Source organism: Dama dama, chromosome 22, assembly GCF_033118175.1.
Source record: "Dama dama isolate Ldn47 chromosome 22, ASM3311817v1, whole genome shotgun sequence".
NCBI lineage: Eukaryota > Metazoa > Chordata > Mammalia > Artiodactyla > Cervidae > Dama > Dama dama.
Genome location: NC_083702.1, coordinates 25388046 through 25410594, shown reverse-complemented (window position 1 = coordinate 25410594; position 22549 = coordinate 25388046). Strand labels below are relative to the sequence as shown.

The 22549-nt window shown below is 37.5% G+C and overlaps 1 protein-coding gene across 1 annotated transcript in view; it reads right to left on the bottom strand.

Annotated features, from left to right (window-relative positions):
- The window catches only part of PTPRO (protein tyrosine phosphatase receptor type O), a 255206-nt gene that overhangs the window by 100018 nt on the left and 132639 nt on the right, over positions 1 to 22549 (bottom strand). The window contains exons 2-4 of the mRNA XM_061125072.1: positions 13273 to 13546; positions 3372 to 3530; positions 1451 to 1603 (exon numbers count right to left, since the gene is read on the bottom strand). Coding sequence (XP_060981055.1) covers positions 1451 to 1603; positions 3372 to 3530; positions 13273 to 13546 — 586 coding nt within the window. The remainder of the gene's footprint in view (positions 1 to 1450; positions 1604 to 3371; positions 3531 to 13272; positions 13547 to 22549) is intronic.

The window sequence follows — 22549 nt, the reverse complement described above, 5'->3', positions numbered from 1 at the left end:
CTTTAACACACGTTGCAAATATGGCTTCACTTCTAACCTCTCAAAATGAAAACTATGCCCACAAAATAAGTTCATGAATTATGGAAGTATACTTTTCTAGTGGTAGAAAATTATGAAGGTCACTGCATGGTCTCTACCTGCAATAAATTCTACATATCTTCCAAATAGCAACTCAGCACTCACCTCTTAGGAGCTTTTAATAAAAATTAATCTTTTGCTCTTTCATGCTGCTATATAACTTTGTGTGCCCACGCTCAGTCACTTCAGCCGTGTCCAACTCTTTAAAAATATTTATTGCATTCTGCCTTGTATGATTGCCAATAGCTGTTTGGTTGCTAAGTCATGTCCAACTCTTTATGACCCTATGGATGTAGCCCATCAGACTCCTCTCTCCATGGGATTTCCCAGACAAGACTAGTGGAGTGGGTTGCCATTTCCTCCTCCAGGGGATATTCGTGACCCAGGGGTTGAACCCATGTCTCCTGTATTGGCAGGTGGATTCTTCACCATTGAGCCTCTAGGGAAGCCCATGAGTGCCAATAGTACCTCTACCATTTTTGAGGCCAGGAAACCATTTTAGCGGACTTTGTCTTCATCCCTCCCTGTACTTTAAAAATCTCCTAGGTAAAAGATGCTCAACTAGTTCCTTTACTTGAATAATGAAAACTACAAGTAGAATCTTAGGTGTTGATATGAGGTGAATAAAATATTAATATTTAGCTGAAATAATTTCTTTGTTTTGGCCTAAATATGACATCTTAGAATTTCAGATTGGCAGGGTCTGTTGGTGATCTATCATAATCCATTCCCAATATTTGTATGAATTGTGTCTCCTCATGCTTATCAAATACTTAAGCATATTTGGGGTGAAAAATGTCAGTTATATTGGTATTGGTGATGGGCATTTAGCATGTGTGTATTTATTTTACCCATCCATTCTTTCACCTTCCTACCCATAGATCTACCCATCATTCCATTCATTCATCTATTCATCCTATGATTGTGCTTCATATTAGTGATGATACTAAAGTTAAGCACTGCCAAGTTTTAGGTGTATCTGAATCCCAGTATTTTCTTTTAATAATCAGATAATCTATACTAGAACTTCTCACATCTGTTCTTCTGCCATATGGTTATTATGTCATATTGTAGATTTACTGATGTCTACTTGATTCAGTTAAATTACTTCCTTATAACTTTTGGTAATAACACATGCTTTTTTATTCAAAGATTAAAAGTCTGTGATTTCATTGACATATTTAAATTTTTTATTGAATATTTTGCTCAGTTCATTTTACATTGATAGAAAATTCATTTTAGATTATTGAAATATGTATTTTTTTCTGAGTTCTGGAACAGAATTTTCCTTAGAATGACAGAAAGCATACATATAACAAAAACATATAATTTAATTATTTTTTCACTAAATTTGATTTTTCAAGTAACTTACCAGTTCTATGCTGTTTGGGTTCATGACTGACACCGCTGTACTCCACGAGAGTGCTTTTATTAAAAGTTGCCTCAGATACCAGCTGAAAGGTGATATTACTATAGCATATTCCTGGCAACCAGTGATTAAACACTGTTTTTCCCTTAAAAAAATCTGAGAAAAAAAACAATTATATTAAATTTTTGGTTTTCTAAATGCCACACACTTCTAGAAAGTTCTGAACAATTATGACTATCTGTCAAATAATATTTCCTGTGATTTCTAGTATAGTCAGTAATAAAAAGTTGATTTAAGGCTAGAGATTTGAAAATTGAAATTTTTAGACTCAAAGGCTTTTTCTGCAAGAATTAGATACAATTGGAATTAAAATTTTTATAGGAACATCTGGTGTATTAAGTGGAAATGGTAACATAGAAATTGAAGAGATTAGGTTTATGCTAATCATTTACTGTAAGATAAGAACCCAAGGTATTTTGCCAATTTATGACTTAGGAAAAAATGATTTTACAAGTAATGTTTTCACTAGACTTACTTGTAAAATATAGCCTATTTTTTAAAAGAAAATGATTTATCATTTGGCAAATGGGACCTTCCTGAGAAAAGAAGAAAATTTTAAAAACTGAATTTTATTTAGAAAATTTTTTTTTTTGGAAGATAATAATAAGCTTAAAATCCCAATCCAAGTTGGAAAGAAATGAGGGGAATGAACTAAAAATACCACTTATTGAATCAAAAGCCAAAAATAATTTGAAAAATTAATTAACTTAAAAAAGAGAGCATACTAGTTAACATTTTTAAACTCACGGAATTTAGCTCAACAAAAGTGTCAGTGATGCTTTTCAGTTATTTATAAACTTATATTTGCATGTGATCAATAAGCAAACAAGGTCTCAATTATTAATTTTCAGATAATCTGTTTTCATTGAAAACAAAGAATGTGGTAATAGAGTCTATTTTTGTTTATTTGATTTTTTTTTTAAGTTTAAAAAAAAACCTGTAGAGTTACTGCATGTGCCTTAAACACTGTCTCATTAAAAAAAAAAAAAATCCATGGAAGATTCAGGAGTTTATAAAAGCAGCAAGTCAAAGTGGGATGTTTCTGGGTATCATGCCTTAGGTGGTTGAGTAAGTATCTTCTATCTGGTTTTCATTTACAACTAATCAACTGTGAGACCAACACCTATACTCAGTGCAGATAAATGTAGCGGTTCTGTGTCCTGAGAATATATTGTTCAGTTCCCAAAACTGAATGTCCTCTGTCCTCTCCCTGTCTCTCTCCCACCTGGCCCACTTCTGCCCTCTAGTCTATTCAGAGAAATTGATTTGGTTTCTTTAGAAATTTTTAACTCCCCTGGACCCTCTTCTCTCTCTCTCTGACCACAAGATCCCCATCAAGCCAATAAAAATAGTGAAACCCATTTCTGTATATTAATGCAATCATTTAACTAGTCATACAGATAAATATACACAAAGGAACTGAAAAGTATTGTCTTTAACATTCGAGAATAATGTTGGACCATCTCCAAATGAAACTTTTTGAAAGACCCCCGTCTAACTTCCCAGGTCTGGAAATGCCCTAATGCACTCAGAAGGAAATGATTAGGTGCTGTGCTTCTAAATTTAAATTTAAATTTGTTTCCTGCACCAGACATGCAGGAATAATATTTGGCAAGAAGAACATGTACGTCATAATAATTTAAGTTTTTCTTATGTTTATGCATGACACATGACTCTGAAATAATGAACCAAACATTCTAAGTCTCCTCATAACAATATTTTCATGCATCAGTAACTATTTTTATTGGTTCATTATGATCAAAAAGTGAATTATAAGACTTTTTCAGAGCAAGAGCAAGACCATTTGGCAGAAATCATGTAAAATGTAAAAGTCATCATTTTTCATCTTTCTGTTGCCTCTTACCTTTATACAGCATTGTCCGGAAGTCTTTACCTTCCCAATAGCTTATGTTTACTCTTGTGAAAACGTTATATTTTTCAGGATAATGAATTTCAAAGAGGACTCCTGTTTCAGGAGAAGGTTTATAGTCATATATTGAAACACTGGTTACAGGAAGAGGTTCTGCAGTAGTAAAGTTAATGGAGAAAGGGGAATTGGGAAAAGAGCAAAATACCATTATTAATACTTGGAAGTGCCAAGGATGACACCTATTAGCATTTTACACGTACTTTAATTATCTGTAAGCCACTAAATTCCTCAGTACTCCTGAGCTGACTGTTCTCCTTAGCAGTAATTAATAAAGCATATTTTATGTGGTGATTTCTGCTTTTCAAAGAACTTTCATATTCATTTTTCCAATTGCCTTTAGCAACAACTCTAAGATCTAGGAAGAGCAAATATTCATATCACCATTCAACATATAAAAATAATGATAACTGAGACTTTAAATTACTTGTCAAAGGTAATTTAACAAGGGCATGGCAGAGTCTGTATCTACAGATTCCTAGTTCATTTTTCCCCCAAGTCAAGAAAATTTGATATTAATAACAGACAAGTAACAGAAAATAGGCTTCCTGGGAGGTAAGTGCAGTGGTAAAGAATCTGCCTGCCAATGCAGGAGATGCAAGGGACTTGGGTTGGATTCCTGGATGGAGAAAAATTCCTTGGAGGAGGAAATGGCAACCCGCTCCAGTATTCTTATTCTTTCTGTCCTGGAAAATTCCATGGACAGAGGAGACTGGCAAGCTACAGTCAATGGGGTCATAAAGAGTGGGACATGACTGAGTACAATAGAAAATATGTTTTGGCTCTGACCAGGCATGAATGTTTTAATAATCAGTTATTTCTTCATGTGAGCTTAGCAGTTTTTAAATAGTAAGTATAAGATTGCAAACCATCCTATATTATGAGAATTATAGTTCATGATGTTTATCACTCTTTCTACAGAAGTTTAAAAATGTTTACTTTTATTTTGCATGAGTTGTTAACTCATCACAAAACTTTGTAAATAAATACTCATTTTTTAAATAACCGATTGGTTGATTTACATCTGGATCTCCTCCATTCCCACTTTTCAGCCCAAGTCTTGTACAGTGCCAGAGTCCCTTCATTCTTCAGTAGGGACTACTGAATGAGTCTTACTAGCATGCATTGCATTCAAGAAAATATTTTAAATAATTTGGCACGGAGTCAACTCTTTATTGGCTTCCCTGATGGCTCAGTGGGTAAAGAATCCACCTGCAAAGCAGGAGGCACAGGGGTCACAGGTTCAATCCCTGAATGGGAAAGATGGCAACCCACTCCAATATTCTCACCCAAAAAATCCAATCAACAGAGGAGCCTGGCAGGCTACAGTCTGTGGGGTTGCAAAGAGTCAGATAAGACTGGGCAACAAAGCACGAATCAACTCTTATAGAAAAAAACTGATTTTGATTCAAAGTTTTAGCATTGAGAGGATTCTTGGACATCTATAGCCTAAGAGAAATAGACTTAGTTTAAGTTTTACACTTTGAAATTTCAATTTCAATAACAGAAGAAACCAAAATTTGACATAGTTCATTCAACAATTACCTACTTTGTCTCAATCTGTAGCTAAATATCTTTTTTTGTATTTATTCTAAGTGTTTCTGTTTTATTTTTGCCAATTTTTGTTTCATTATTGCTTAATCTTTTTAAATAAGTATAATTCTTTCATCTATCATTCTGTAGATGATAGCAGACTACAGATTTTTATGTTGCTACATAAAACATAATCCAAAATGTGATAATTTTGGTGTCTGTCTTCTTTAGCATAGATTTCTTTTGTTTGTTTTAAACCATAAGCCCTCAGCCAAAGTTTGCTTTATCATTGTCCCATTTCTTGCTTTTTCTTCACTGTTTTGAGGCAGTTTAGCATCCTTTCAGCTCACCAGGAGCGGTAGTTTAGGGCCAGGGCATATAACATCACTTTGGGGTTCTTGATATTATGGATGATACAGCTGTTTTCACAAACTCATTCCCTAAGAGGGTAACTAAGCTTGGTACTTGATAGTAAGACTATGTGTCTCTTGCATCCTTAGGATTCCACATGTGCCTTTTTTGGCAACCAGGAAAAATCTTTGCTTTCAACAATGAGCCTGGCTCTGGGTCATATCTAATGTGTAAAAATTCAATCCTTCCTACTCTATGGTGACCCAGACTCAGAGCACAAAGGCTCCATGACTTCAGCCTTCTTCCCTACCTTGAGTTTCTGATTCATGGAGACACCTATCTTATTTCTGAGCCTAAAAATATATTTCTGGTTTTCTTTTCACTTTGTGGTGGGAGCAAAGAATATATAACAAAGCAGAAATTTATGGCATTATTTTTACTAAAAAAATCTCACCATAGAGTCCCATTTTTTCTTTTATTAAAAAATTAAAAATGGCACTTAACAGGATTATTATTTCCTCATTAGGTAGCCCACATAATAAAAACTATGTTCAAATTGAAGAATATTTCCTGTTTCTTAACTCCCTTGGAACCATCATGACAGTTCATAAATAGGAAGACTCTTAAAGTTCTGGATGTGACTATCTTAGAAGATGAAAAAACAAAAGCAAATGCAGAGTAGGTACTGTTTCAAGAAAGCAGATGTAGGCTTGTACTTGTTAATATCTGCTAATTGCTGAGGTGATTTCTTCCTGTGATTGCTCTGTTTTTAGGAACTAAAAGGAAAGCTCAGTATCCTTTGCTTCTGATGCGACCAACCTAAGGTCATGTGTCTTCTGACATGATCCTCCTGACAGAGACAAACCTGGCCTTAGCCCCCACTTCTGATGTCAGGAGTAGGAAAAAGGGAATGATCCAGGTCCCAGGCCAGAGCTCTTGTCTGATGCTTAGATAACAGCTTGGGACCTGACCTAATGGTTCAGCTGTATCCAAGCAGGCCACTGAGTTGAGCTGGCAGCAGCAGCCACCTGCAGCCAAGGAAAGGTGTTTAGCATCGCATCTACTAACTTAGTTCAAGTCTTCATCATTTCTTTTGTGAGGAGAGCAAGATTTGCCACCACAAAATGTGTCTCTTTGGCACGAGGCTTTTTTAAGAAACAGGAGAATCAGGAAGAAACTTTGATCTTCCCCCTAATTGCATAAAAGAATTTAGATAGAGGGCCTGTTCCTGGACTAGATTATCACCAGAGGGACTGGCAAAGAATATGGGCTGGAAGTGGTGAGGGAAACTCAGCAAGGCTTGGAGATCAGAGTCCTCTCTGTGTCCTGTGGTCTCTTCAGGGCCCAGCAAACATTTGTTTATCAAACATCTGCTTTTCCATCTTCATGTACATTGCCTTCCTCCTCCTTTGTGGTCTCAAATCACTACCCCCAACATCTTTTGTCTTCAGCTGAAGATGGTTTCTAAGGTGAAGGTTTTGGCCATTTCTGAGAATTCTTGCCTTTCTGGGTCTCTCTCATCTACACAATTGATTACATTTCAGTTTGGTTTTCCTTTGTTCATCTGTCTCACATCAATTTAATTCTTAGACCAGCCTGAAAAGCCTAGAAGGGTAAGTAAGAATTTCTTCCTCTCCAACACTTTCCTGGACTATTTAAACAACTTTCTAAATTATTCTTCCTGCCTCCAACCTCGCCTTAATTTTTCTTATCTCTGTTTAAACGTTTTAAGCTTTCAGGCTATTTGATATTCTCACTTTTGTCAGTCTCTGTTTTAAATCTGTCACCTCCACCTCACTGATTTTTCCCCATCTGATCTTTTCTGTTTCTCCTTTGCTCTCAGCCTCTTGAGAAATTTTCTATTTAATGTCAGTGGTATTAATTATATACAGTGATCTTATACTGGATGTTACAAACTATGTTAAGGAGTTTATTTAAATATTATTTTTAGTATAAAAAAATTGCATTATTTAATAGTATCCACTACCAAATCAGTAATCAACAGCTCACAAGCCAAATCTGGCCTGCCACATATTTTTGTATGATTTCTGAGCAAAGAATGCTATTTACAGTTTAAAATGGTTGACAAAACCCAACAGAAGAATACTCTTTCATGACACATGAAAATTATGTGAAATTCAAATTTTGGTGTTTTTAAATAAAGTTGCCTTAGAACACAGCCATGTTTATTTGTTTACGTATTATCTATGGCTGCTTTTCTGCTAACATAGTGGAGTTGAATCACTGTAACACAGACCATATGGTCCACAAAGCATAAAATATTTATTACCTAGGCCTTTACAGGAAAAGTTGGCTAACCAGTGGAATAGATTATAAATTAGAAAACTAGGAGAATGGAATAATCTGCCAAAGTCTACATTATGGTTCCCAGATTTCTCTGACTCTAAAGTTCATGTTTTGATCCACTATTCAAAATATCTGTGTGATAATTTGTCCATTCCAAGGCAAGATTCAGACCGTGTGCCTTGCAGCTCTGTTACAAGAAGGAGATTTCCCCCAATCAAATTGTATTATGCCATTCCTTTGTATAAGACCTGTTCTCATTCCTCACTGCTTAAAGGTTAAGGTCTAAACACTTCTGTAAAGTATTCAAGGTTATCCCCAATATTTCTAGTGACCTTTCTCTTCATTTTCTGGAATCACAGATGCTTGCCATCTTCACTCTTGCAGTTCACAGGTGTGCCCTGCTACACACCTATGCCTACATTTTAAAAAATCTATGATTTACTTTAAGTCTGATTGTAACACTTTCCATTGTTTATCCATTTGGCAAATTTTCACTAAATTTTTCATCATTGTTTCTTCTGAGGTGCCTTCCCAATGTTTCCTAAGAAGGCTGGGTAGTCTCTTACATAATTCTTTTACAGCACTTATCATATATTTGTAATGTTTTGTTTATCTTTTCCACTATTGTATATCATCTTTGAGAGTGGGTATTTTATTTATTTCTCTGCCACCTAAGATGTGGCATAGAGAATGTAGACAATATATAAAGTAAAATCTCAGACATTATTTTTATTTATCATGGCTGAATTTGTATGCTCTGTGTATGTTCTGCAGTCGCGTCTCTAGGACTTTACAAACACAGGAGACAGCAGTGTGTAAACGGGATTTCCCAACTTTCTAAGAAGCTGTTTTCATGTATTATTTTATCTCCTGAGAAACTACTCCTTCTTTCTAATGTGCCCATGAAATGCTGAAGGTTCTCAAACAGTTTAATATTAATCAGATGTCAGAGCCTAAGGGTTATGAAACTCTTGAACTGGCCAAATGACTTGTTTGTGCTGAATTTATTCTTTGCTATGTTCCTCAGCTTTCTCCGAGAGTGCCAGACTCAGAACAACTGTAGAGAAATATCAAAGGACTGCCCTAGGGCCAATTGCTTTGTCATTGCTTATTTCATGAAGACAAAGATCTAACACACAATAAATGACTGCAACAAATGTACCCTTTTATTCTCAACTTGTCAGCTATGGGAGCAGATCCTACAAATGTTTTGTAAACTTTCAAGAAACCTTCCCCTTAGAAAAATAAAGATGGGAAAAATACATCATTAGCTGATAAATAATGGTGATTTTAGAGCTCAAAAGTAATCTTAGTTGTCCTGTATTTTAACCCTCTCTTTTTTAAAAGAGGAAGCTGAAATCCAAATATCACTAATGTCCCAGAAATATTTGTACCAAAAAACCCAGTTCCTATAGCCCCAAACTATTACTGCTTTCAAAACTGGGATGATGTAATTAAGTATTTGAAAATGGAATAGAAGGTGAGAGACAATAAACCATCATTAATTAATTTTTACTCTTTAGATATCAATGCAAGTTTCCTCTTTCACTTAAGGGTGTAGAAAACTGCAATTCAATATTATCCCTCGACATCTAACAGTGAGAAGAAAAAGCCAAATAACACATGAGACATAATTTTTCTTGAGTTTATCAGAGAGATGAGATTGCAAGGCAACCAAATGAACTAAATTCCAAAAATGAGCCCCTCTGGGACACCAGTGGGGGCACAGCAACTCTTTTACCTTTAGTAGGGCATGGCAGAAAGAAGGAGCGCCATTAAGGCAGGAGAGAAGAAAGGAACTAACACTTTCCTGATTCATACAGGCAGTGTGTGTGCATTTATGCTCAGTCGTGTCTGACTCTTTGTGACCCCATGGACCATAGCCTGCCAGCCTCCTCTGTCCATGGGATTCTTCAGGCAAGAACATTGGAGTGGGTTGCCATTTCCTACTCCAGGGGATCTTCCCAACCCAGGGATCGAACCCACAGCTCTTGCAATTCCGACACTGGCAGGTGGATTCTTTCCACTAGCATTTTCCGGGAAGTCCCTCCCATACATAGAAGATGGCTACATTCCTTGAGATACTTTATTTTCTTTTATTAACAATTGGCTGTTCCTACTATCTCCCCTTTGTTGCAGAACTCCTATATATCCTAGCTCCCCACTTGCCTCCTTGGAGCAGTTTTCTCCGGGTTACTTGAGATGCTGCCTCCGGAGCTTGACGTTCTCAGTATGTCCCCTGAACAAAACTTAACTCTCAACTTTTAGGTTTTGCATATTTTTTTTAAGTTGACATGCTAAAACAATAATATTTTGAATGTAACTGGTTAAGTAAACTATGTTATTAAAATTTATTTCACCTTTTCAGAAAATTTCTTAATGTGTCTAGCAGAAATTTTAATATTACATATGTGATAATTGCTAGTGCTAGTCTAAACACTCCAATTAAAAGACAGATTTTCAGATTGGGGGAAAAAGCAGATCCAACTGTATGCTGCTTAAAAGAAACCTATTTACCTATAAAGATGTAAGTAAGTTAAAGTATAAAGACGAAACAAGTATACTATGAAAATACTTAAAGAAAACTAAAATGTCTATATTAATATCAGACAAAATAGACTTCAACACAAATCATTTGATCAGGTATAAAGGGGGACATTGCATACAGATAAGGGTCAACCCATCAAGAAGACTTGGTAATTCTAAAAGTATTTGCACCTAACAACATAACAACAGAGCTTGAAAATAGATAATGCATAAATTAAAAGAAGTGAAAGGTGAAATAAATCCACATTCTCTGTCAATCACCGTTAGAACAAGTTGAAAGCAAATCATTAAGGATATAGAAGACTTGAACAACCAACTTGACCTAAACTGACGTTTATTAAAACATCACTCAACCAGTGCTCACAGAATGCATAACAAGATAGGCCTTTCGATTGAATTTGCATAAGCGAAGAGGAACTAAAGAGCCTCTTGATGAGGGTGAAAGAGGAGAGTGAAAATGCTGGCTTAAAACACGACATTCAAAAAAACTAAGATCATGGCATCTGGTCCCATCACTTCACGTCAAGTAGATGGAGAAAAAGTGGAAACTGACAGATTTTATTTTCTTAGGCTCCAAAATCACTGCAGACAGTGACCACAGCCACAAAATCAAAAGACGCTTGCTCCTTGGAAGAAAAGCTACTACATACAAACTTAGACAAAAAGCAGAGACATCATTTTGCTGACAAAAGTCCATATAGTCAAAGCTATGGTTTTTCCAATAGTCATAAAAGGATATGATGGTTGGATTATAAAGAAGGCTAAGCACCGAAGAACTCATGCTTTCAAACTATGGAGCTGGAGAAGACTCTTGAGAATCCCTTGGACTGCAAGGCGATCAAACCAATTAGTCCTAAAGGAAATCAACCCTGAATATTCATTGGAAGGACTGATGCTGAAGCTGAAGTTCAATTTTGGCCACTTGATGCAAAGAGCTGATTCATTGAAAAAGATCTCGATGCTGGGAAAAGACTGTGATGCTGAGGGCAGTAGGAAAAGTGGAAACAGAGGACGAGATAGTTGGATGGCATCAGTGACTCAGTGGACATGAGTTTGAGCAAACTCCAGGAGATAGTGAAGGACAGGGAAGCTGGCATGCTGCAGTTCATGGGGTCTCAAAGAGTCAGACACGACGTGGTGACTGAACAGAAACAATGGTCTCTGACCACAACAGCCTTTACTTAGATCAACAAAAAGTTCTCTGTAAAATTGCCCAGTTTTCGGGTAGTCAACAACACACCCCCAGCCCACATATCAAAGAATAAAATCACAAAAGAAAATAGAAGATACGTGGACTAGAACTTACTTCATGTGCTAAAATATCAACAAGATATTTCAGAAGTCTTTCACCATTTCCTTACTTAAATTTCTTTGTGAACCATTAACTAAAAGCTGACTTTTCCAGCTTTGTCTAATCCAGCATGGCTGAGCTCATGTTATTGAGTGTCGGGCCGAAAAAAGTCATTACAGCTTTATTTTTCTCTGTGTCTTAGCCCTTTTTCCCCCGGCTCTTTTTCCTGTTACTTGCTTAACTAAATTGAATTAATATTTATTGATCACCAATTAAGCATAAGGGTTAGCTAGATGTTCCTTTGACATTATGAAGATGAGTAAAGCAGAGGGCTTCTGATTTCAAGGAGTTATATTAGAGGTATTATGTACCTAGATCTGCTGCCTGGCTCTATTAGCTCCTAATTCACTATTTCTGAAGCTTAAGATAGTATTTCACCAGGGAGGTCCATTCTTTGATTCAGTGAGGTTATAGATTTGTTCATTATATCTTTAAACCTTGAAGGTCTTGGGTCTGTGCCATTCCTAATTTTTAGAACTCAGTACTGTTCCTGGTATTCTGCCAAGGGAAACTTTAATTAATTTTTGACAGACAGGTTAGAAATGGGTCCTCTAGCTTGATTCTGCATTCTTGCTTCTTGGTGTTTCTCTTTCTTTTTACCCCAGTGTAAATATCACTATGTCCTTTTCCTTAACTGTGGCCAGAAAGATCACTTTCAGATGGCAATTAAAAGGTTGCAGTCACTGGAAAATTTGCACTGGGGAACAATGAACAGAAGGAACTTTGCTTAGACATTACATTGCTTAAGTGATAAACTCCGCCATCTTATAGATAATGGTTGGTGATGGACAGAGAGGCCTGGCATGCTGCAGTCCATGGGGTCGCAAACAGTGAACTGATAGATAACAGTTTTCATCTATACCTCAGTTTATGGGGCTTCTCTGGTGGCTCTGCGGTAAAGACTTCGCCTATCAATGCAGGAGACTCAGGCTCCATCCTGGGTTGGGAATATCCCCGAGAGGAGGAAATGGCAAGCCACTCCAGCATTCTTGCCCGGGATATCCCACGGACAGAGGAGCCCAGTGGGCTACAGTCCACAACACAACTTAGCGACTAAACAACCACCTCAACTTACACAGTAGAATTGAATTTTACTTTGAGATTAGGTATTAAAGCCAGAGAGTAAAGTGAAAATATATAGATAAAACCACTTCCAAAAACTTCTAATATCAGCATGACCTCTTAAGGCAGGCACTACTAAAGGTTAAGATGTCAATGACATTTTTTTTTTCTCAGCTTTTCTCTTGGGCACTGGAAACATAGGCTATTTTCAGGCTGAGGTGGGAAAAAGTAACTGATAATGATATCTTTTATTCTCTCTCAGCTAAAAATGTGTAATTGGAATTTGAGCCAGCTAAATATGAGTATAAATTCTTTACTTCAAAAAGCAAGTTGCTTAACATAAGAATATATGTTCTAGGGGAAAAAAATACTTAATTATGATCATACTATTAAATTATATAATAGCAAATTACATGGTCTAATCATGAATCTAAAATGGCCATCCAATCTCAAAATACACTATTGAGGTTGGCTTTTTTGTTTAAAACACATTTTTTTAAACAGAAGTTTACAATAAAATGTGATCAACTTCTGTGAGAAACTATATGCAAAGTGAAGCAGAACTTTGAACCTTGTCACTTGATTTGAAGGCAGTTGATCTTGCTGTCCTGGACTGACTCTGTGAGAACTACAAGGGAATATACCCAACAAAGAAACACAGAGGATCATATTACATATGATGCTTACTTGTTAACACAGTGATTGATCTGGATGGCTTGGTAACCACATTTCCATTTACCACTACCAGAGTGATTATATAATATAGACCATGATAATTGGCCTTAAAAATAACGGGAGGAGGCAAAGTACTGTTGAATTCCTCAAACTCGAAGAAGTAATTTTTTGATTCACCAGTTATCTTCACAACATACACAGATGATGGACTCATGATGTCTGAAGCTTCTAAAGAGACAGCGATGCTATTATCATCTCGGACAGTTACGTGGAATGTGGTAGCATCCTGTTTAAGAAAACAGACAAACAGAAAGTGGAGGTCAAGTTTCAGATTATATTCATTAAAATTATACTGAGATAATTTCCCCCAAATTAATGTTGTGACAAACATTGCTTCCTGAAAGAAGGTTACACAGGTATTTTACTATATGCAGAAAATCAAAAAGAGGAATATTAGCCCTTTTATGGCTATTGATCTTCTCAGGCTTTTTTACTTTTAGCATTCTTCTGGATTGAAAAGCTACTTCCAATTCACGGATTGTGCCATGTAGTAAACACAAAATAAAAACATCAAGGAACCGTGTAAAAAGAAATGAATGAAAATCATCTTGGCACTCAACTTTCAGAGAAGTCCTTGGTTTCACCTTTGTTGAAAAAGCTATCTGGTTTGAAGAAGCACCGTTTTACTTGGGAGGGAGCAGTCCTGCTGTAGTCCTAGGAAAATTCTAGAAGAATGTTTCAACGCAGTTATTTTCTCCTTGACATCTCACCTGCCAGTTCTGACAACTAAAAAAAAATCAGGGCTGAGAAACCTTATAATCCTTCTCTTTAAATTTTAGCTGGTCCTCATTAAAAGAAACCATGATGCTCTTTGAAGAGGTGACCGGACTGAAAAGCTGTGGGCATTGATAGAAAAGTCAGCAGTTAATGCACTGAAAACTTTGCTCCAAGTCCCCAGGTAAATGTCTATGAACAGTATTTGAAAAATCATTTGTGTAGTTGGTTTAAATATTCCTTCCTGATTCTTTCCCATACTCCATAGGCAGACTCCTACTTCGGTTCTCTGATCTTGACAAGACTTGTGAACTTTGTAACACTTGCTGTTCTGTTTCACTTTTCCTTCTGGGTGTGTGTGATGTCCCAGACAAATTATTTCATTGCTCTGAGCATCAGGTTTTTCTTCCATGAAAGTGGGACAGAAAAATTGCTGAAACTTGTCAAGGACTTACAAGCATCCAGGTACCAAGGTAGGCAAGCTATAAACATACTCATTACATTTAAAATTCAGAGGGATCTCAGGAGACAGATATTATTATTTTCAATCTCGGCTTGTAGCTGAGAAAACTGAGATCCAGAAAGATTGATCCCGGTCACACATATAGTTCAGATTCTTAACCACTGATCTACACAACTATCTAGCTTGATCATTCCACATCTCTTTGTCTTCTCCTCTTGACTTATTTTCCTAACATTGAGACTGGCGCACAGTGTATAGCTGATAAGCATTTGTAAAATGAATGAAAGAAATGCTGATTACATTAACTATATGGGAGCCTGCTCCTCTTAGAATTAATCTGCTTATTGATTTTGGTACCTCGCATAGTGTCAGCAGCCAAATCGAGCACGTGATACATCAATCTTTTAAAAGAAGATGTAAAAATATACTGATTTTTTCCTTCTCATTTAATTTTTTTAAAGAAACCTAGTTTTTAAAGGTCCTGGTACTTATAAAGAATTGGAGAAGGGCATGGCAACCCACTTCAGTATTGTTGCCTGGAGAATCCCATGGACAGAAGAGCCTGGTGGGCTACAGTCCATAGGGTCGCAGAGTCAGACATGATGGAAGCGACTTAGCACCACTTATAAAGACTATCTGGCCATTAAGAGAAGTTTAATTCTATGTTAACATTTAATAGACTTAATAGTGTTCATACCATCCCTACCACACTAGTCTGTAAGTCCTCCAGGGCAGAGATTGCATCTTATTTCTAGCTGTGTCTCCAGCTCTAAGACCAGTATATGGCATATGCCAAGTGGTTTGTGACCTGAATAGGCCTGCGAAAATTTCTTTAATATGGGATTGTCAGTGAAGATTTGATTTATTTTTAAAATATATTTATTTTATGTTAGTGAAACGGACTCCAAACAATAAATACAGTGTCACTTGCGTGCCTGTGTGTTAAGTCACTTTAGTCGTGTCCGACTCTTTGTGATGGTATGGACGATAGCCCACCAGGCTCCACAGTCCATGGGATTCTCTAGGCAAGAATACTGGAATGGGTTGCCATGTCCTCCTCCAGGGGATCTTCCTGACCCAGGGGTCAAATCCAGGTCTCTTATGTCTCTTGTATTGGCAGGCAGGTTCTTTACCACTAGCACCACCTGGGAAGCTCCCAGATTTGCTTTAAAAAAAATATTTGTCACAGCCTGTAGCACGTGGGATTTTAGTTCTGTAATGAAGGATGGAATCCACACCCCCTGCAACAGAAGCATGGAGTTGTAACCACTGGACCAGCAGGAAAGTCCCAGATCCCTTTGTTCACATTTGTCCCTCATCCTCTGATACATGTGCAGATTTTTAAAACTGAGTTCTGTACTTTTGGGATCAAATCTAAAACATGACCCATTCTCCATTGCCAGTGGTCAGGTGAAACATGAGGCTAATGAAAGCACTGAATATCCAATAGACCTGAAATCTGGTTTTTATACATTATTGATTACAGAAGCCGATTCACTAATTCAGAAAACAATAAGTTTACAGACATGGAATACGCAATTCCTAAGAATTCTTTGCTGTATGTTTTAACAGCCAGTAAACTGGAAGTGTTTGTGATAACGAAAAGAAGAATAAATAAACTCAATTTTGTAGCGTGTTGAGGAAATATATGTCTCATGTGTCATGATGCTTTGTAGACAGTTACAGCTTCCAGGGAAAGGAACTAATCTTCCAAATGCTAACAACAGCTTTGAGGATGATTGTATCAGTCATGAAAATAAGCATTGGCCCATGTGCTCCCAGGTTGCCAAAAATAAATCAGGGTGGGCTAATCAGATTCAGTCAGTGGAACTAATGAGAAGAAGGCAGCAGGCCAAGTGCGATCTAGGCAGTGAGCCTAAAAGAAATGTCATCTATGCTATTTCTTTCTTCTCTGTCCTCTTTGCTCCAGCTTTTCCTGGAATCTATATTCAGGAGAAAATTCTGAATGTATGCTGCAGGCATGCTATCCTTGCTGAGAAGCAGGGCCAGAAAGAAGTGTTAGAAATAATCAAAATGGATCTGGTGCACTTAGGCAAAGCCAATGCTGATTTATTTGGTGGCTAGAAAGATGTTTAAAACTTTTTTTTTTTCCTTCTGAGACTGGTAATGCTATTGCTTGACTCTACAGTAAAAATATTTTCACTGAAGTGTCCTTTGCAGAACAAAGTTTAATATAGGAATTTCTCTGGTCCAGCACCCTCATTTCACACTTGAGAGAACAGTGGTGCAAATGTCAGGCAGATAGTCGATGTCAGAACAAGGTCTGGGATCCACACATTCTGGTGCCCCTTGGTATTTCTCTTTTCCTGAACTAGAGGTACCTGGCTTGAGGCAGCAAAACGGGGCCTGGGGGCTTGGCTTCAGCAAGGAAGGGGAGCCCAGGAGCCTGCTACCTGTTCTATAGCCAGTCTTGGGAGAGAAAAGCTACTGGAAATAGAGTGGGCAGCACTAAAGAGGAGAAAAACAATGGGGGATGAATCCGCTGGGATATGGGATAAGGATGTGAACTGGCCACAGGTATGGACCCATCAGAAGTCCAAGAATCTCTTCTAGCATCCTCGACAAAAGTAGCAACTGTAGTGCATTGACCTGTCTCTCTGTCCCTTGATCTGGACAAAGCTTTGCACTGAGCATTATTATATATATTAAAAAGTTGAGACATTACTTTGCCAACAAAGGCCCAAATAGTCAAAGCTATGGTTTTTCCAGTAGTCATGTATAGATATGAGAGTTGGACTATAAAGAAAGCTGAGCACCCAAGAATTGATGCTTTTGAACTGTGGTGCTGGAGAAGACTCTTGAGAGTCGCTTGGACTGCAAGGAGATCCAACCAGTCCATCCTAAAGAAAATCAGTCCTGGGTGTTCATTGGAAGGGGTGATGCTGAAGCTGAAGCTCCAATACTTTGCCCACCTGATGTGAAGAGCTGACTCATTGCAAAAGACCCTGGTGCTGGGAAAGATTGAAGGCGGGAGGAGAAGGGGACGACAGAGGATGAGAGAGTTGGATGGCCTTAGCAACTCAATGGATTTGAGTTTGAGCAAGCTCCGGGAGTTGCTGATGGACAGGGAAGCCTGGTGTGCTGCAGACTATGGGGTTGTAAAGAGTTGGACATGACTGAGCAAATGAACTGAACTGATATATATATGTATATACATACATATGTATATTTTCCTTTTATTCCTTACAACCATCTTTAGAAGTAAGTGTTATTGGTACTTCCCTAGTGGTCCAGTGGTTAAAAATCCACTTGCCAATGCAGGGAACAAGGGTTTGATCCCTGGCCTGGGAAGATCTCATGCTGTGGAACAACTCAACCTGTGTGCCACAACTACTGAGCCTGCATTCTAGAAGCTGTGAGCTGCAACCAATGAAGCCACCACAATGAAAACCCCAAGCAACGCAGGAAAGAGTAGCCCCCACTTGCCGCAAGTATAGAAAGCTCAAGTGCAGTCAAAAATAAATAAATAAGTAAATAGCTAATTAAAAAGGAAATCAGTGTTATTATTCCTATTTTACTCAGAGAGATTAAATAATTTCCTTAAGAACACAGCAATGGACTTGGAATCAGAGGGTCTGAATTTCTATTCTTTTTGGGCAGAGTATTACCCTTGTGAACTTGGGAACTCCCAGGGATCTCTTAACTGTAGCTTCTTAATATGTAAAATAAGGATAATTCCTGTAACTCATGGGATTTTTGTAAGGGTTAGATGGCTTTTACAAAAGTGCTATAAGTGTAAAATCAATTAATATTAGCTGTATTTCAAAAATTATTGTGTTCATCAACTATACTCCTATATAAAAGGAATAGAGTTCTGATACATATTGATTGCATTGGCGTCATTCTTTTCCATATTAAAACTGTCTGAAATTTGAAAAAAAAAAAATAAAACTTTACAAAATCAAACTGTACACTTTAAATATATACAATTTGTATCTGTTAATTATACCTCAATAAAGATGGTAAAAATAATTACCCATGACTGACTAAGCAAAATAGAGACATCTATTTTATAATTATTATTCCATTCCATTAAAGAGGAAAATGCAAGCTTCAAAAAATTTTAAAGTTGTAATTAACATCATGGACTAAAATTTTCCCAAAAAGTTACCAAAAAAAAAAAAAAAAAAAAGGAATATCTTGGAATGTTCCTGATGGTATTCTCTTGCATGGTATAAACTTTTCATTCATTGGGTGTTCTATTTTTTTCTGTTTTAGCATGTCTTTCAAATTAATGAAGAAAATAAAAGTCATTCACACAAAGACCAGGAGATAAAAAAAAAAAAACCCAGGATATCATTCCACCACCACATCAAATTCAAAATGTCACATCATAGATAACTTATTGACTGCTTGCATTTTAAAGACCATATAATGCAGATATCCCTACTGATGGATTCAAGAAATTTGACATTGTTTTCTAAGTTTTATGAATATGTATAAAATTTTGGAGTTTGTAAAAAAAGGTTGTGTTTTAGTTATGTCTTGAACCATTCAATGACCTTTAAACTATAGAGGTTCTGCAAATAGTCACTTAACAAACTTCAAAACCCAGCCAAATTCAGCAATTATGTTCCCTGGATGTTTTAATCACAGATCCTTGGAGAAATAGCATTTATTAATTCAACGACAAACATGAGCTAACTGCCAATGTGACGTCAGGCATAGCGCTAGCGTGCTAGGTGTTAGTGAAAGAGAAGTGTGTAAGACAGGATACTTAAACTCCAGAAGCTCAGACTCCAGGGAGAGGTGCATAGTTATAACCCAGCTGAAAATCATTAGTTAAAAACTTTGAAAAACTGGTTGATACCTGTTTTTCCTGCCTATCTGAAATCCCTACTTAGATTGTACCCTCTTCTCTGGATCACTGCTTCTTCTTCATCATAAAGCCAGGAAGGATGCTGATGGGGTTGCTGACTATGGTACCCAACTTCCAGGTCAAAGCACCCCAGGACTCAGTTTGGGTGAATCATAGTACCTATCCCCTCCCCATGAAGACAGTTACAGAGATACACACGTGGCCCAAGCCAGACAACCAAAATGCTTGCTCTGATATGTTTTAACTGGAATTAGTGAGAAGGAGCCCTTCTCTTCTGGTCTCTTGCGTGTGTGGATGCAGACCTGGGGAAGTCAGTGTCTGTAATTTCTGCCCCTTGAAGATAGTTGTTGGGGGAGAATTTCTGATTTGTTCCAACGCCCCAGTCTCTGTCATCATAAGGCCCACCCACTGTGCAGTTTGGTGACATGAATGAATAAATTCCAGCTTATAGCTTATGTTGTTTAAAAGCTGGACTTCCAAAATTTGCAGCCAAAGATCTTGAAAGAAGAATATTGTCCAGTATTATAGACGTGTAAAGAAGACAGCAATCCATTCTGTATCTCTGAATAGATATCAGGGAAGGTTTCAGGGTGAAAGTGATGCTTGAAAGCTACTTAGGAGTTCCCCAGGGGTACAACGGCCAGAAAAGTCATCTGGAGAAGTGGGAAGAGATGCCACAGTGCTCTGGAGTAGTTAGACAGTGGTAGGATGCTCATAAGAGAGACTGGAGAGCTATAGCACAATTTGTGCCTTGTTAAGAAATCAGGATGTATTTTAGCCCAAAAGAAATTGTGAATGGTTTTAATGTAGAAAAGTGATGAGATTAGACAGACAACAGTTTAGAAAGGCTGATATAGTTAAGAGGATGGACCAGTATAGTTAGGAATTGTCTGACTGGGCCTATCTAAGGCCAGGAGACAGTAAGGAGGATGTTGTAACAGTTCACATAAGACCTGCGCAGTCTCCGAGCAAGTGCACCACATCTGCCCAGGTTGACCCATCTGTGTGACGTACTTCTAGAAAATTACTAGTGCACCAGCTGGCAATCCAATCAATGATTAGTCTGATCAGAGGGCATTTTAGAGGGAACACTTAAACAATTCTGCTGTGCTGAGGTTACCACGTAGGAAATGATGGAATGCTCAATTCTTTTAAATTGTAATATCAATGGTATCTGGTGCTTATATAGCACTTAGAACCATAATTCTCTGCAGACATTATGTAATGCATCCACTTAGACTCCTGGGAAACTCCGGTTCCTGGGAAACCTTTTCCAACAAGATAGTCTTGGTGCAGTGGTAAAGAATCCACCTGCAATTCAGGAGACACAGGGGACGCGGGTTCAATCCCTGGGTCAGGAAGATTCCCTGGAGGAAGAAATGGTGATCCACTCCAGTATTCTGGCTTGGGAAGTCCCATGGACAGAGGAGCCTGGCGAGCTAAAGTCCATAGATTCAGAGAGTCAGACACAACTAAGCACATACAGGCTTTCCTTTTATTTCCTTCAGGAAGATCAGAGTCCTAGAGCGGCCCTGACAACTTCTTAGAAGGATTCACCCCTGTCTTTCAGAAATTTGGATGTTGGTCTCAAAGGCTAAGGATGGCCTCTCCCTAATCTTCCATTATTTATTCTGATTATTCTTCAGAAATGTTTTGAGCAACCAGCATATATCAGGAATTGTGCAAGACATTGGGGATATATTCGATTTGCGAGTAAAGAGAAAGACGGGCCTTATGTGACACTGTCCTTCCTAGAATTGTGTCTGACCAATAATCATAGCAGTGACAATGGCGACGATGATGACCATATTATAATAAAGAACATTAATTTATACAGTTTTTATTACATGCTAGTAGAAAGCTCATACAGCAGGTTCTTTTCTTTAAGCTTTTTATTTTGTGTTGTGTTGGAGCCAATTAACAGTGTTACGATAGTTTCAGCTGCATGGCAGAGCAACTCAGCCATACATACACATGTATCCATTCTCCTCCAGACTCCCCTCCTATCCAGGCTGCCACATAACATGGAGCAGAGTTCCCTGTACTATACGGTAGCTCCTAGTTGCCTATCCATTTTAAATATAGCAGTGTGTATATGTCGATCCTAAACTCCCTAACTATCCCTTCCCCCTGGCAACCATAAGCTCATTCTCTAAGTCTGTGAGTCTCTTTCTGTTTTGTAAGTTCGTTTGTATCATTTCTTTGTAGATTCCACATACAAAGGATGTCATATGATATTTCTTCTTCTCTGTCTGACTTAATTCACTCATCAAACAGCAGGTCCTTGAAAATGGCTTTCTGGGTGAATATGTTTACAATCTGCTCTGTACTGCCAGACTTCTTTATGTGGGCCTTAAATGTATCTTTGTGGTTGGAATATATCAGTTCTAAGCAGGTGCCTGAGTCCACATTCATACCAATTCTGCCTTCCATGTTTTAACATGCTCAGATACAGCCATTTCTGTCTTTGTGACTTCATAAGACAGAGCCCTCATTTCTTTGGCCTCTTACTTGGTAAAGGGGCCTAAACTCAAATGTCAGCCAGGTAATATAAATGTGTGAAGCAGTCAAGTACAAGAGGATTGAATGATGGAATGGTTAGCAAATGGGGAGGTACAGGCATTGTCGTAAAGCATCATTAAAAAGCACCATTACAGCAAAGATAAAGATATACGGGCCAAAGAAAACACATTTGCTTGCCTCTAGGCAAACATAAAATAAAGGTTATACTGGACTTTGGAATTGTGGATAAAGACGTATTATGTCAAACCTAATCGATCATAAATAGAAAGTACATCTTTATCCATAATTCCAAAGTCTAGTATACCCTTTATTTTATGTTTGCCTAGGGGCAAACACATGCGTTTTCTTTGGCCAGTATATCTTTATTTTGTTGTAATAGTGCTTTTTAATGACATAAATATACCACCATGTGTAAAATAGATAACTAGTGGGAATCTGCTATATAGCACAGGGACCTCAGCTCAGTGCTCTGTGATGACCTAGATGGGCGGAATAGGGGAAGGGGAAGGGAGGGTTGTTCAAAGGGAAGGGGATATATGTATCCATATAGCTGATTCATGTTGTGTATACCAGAAACTAACACAACATTTTATTTTTTTATGCTTTATATTATTTAAAATACGTGTACACATGCGTGTGCCTACTTATATATCTATTATTTATTTATTTTCCCATTTATTTTTATTAGT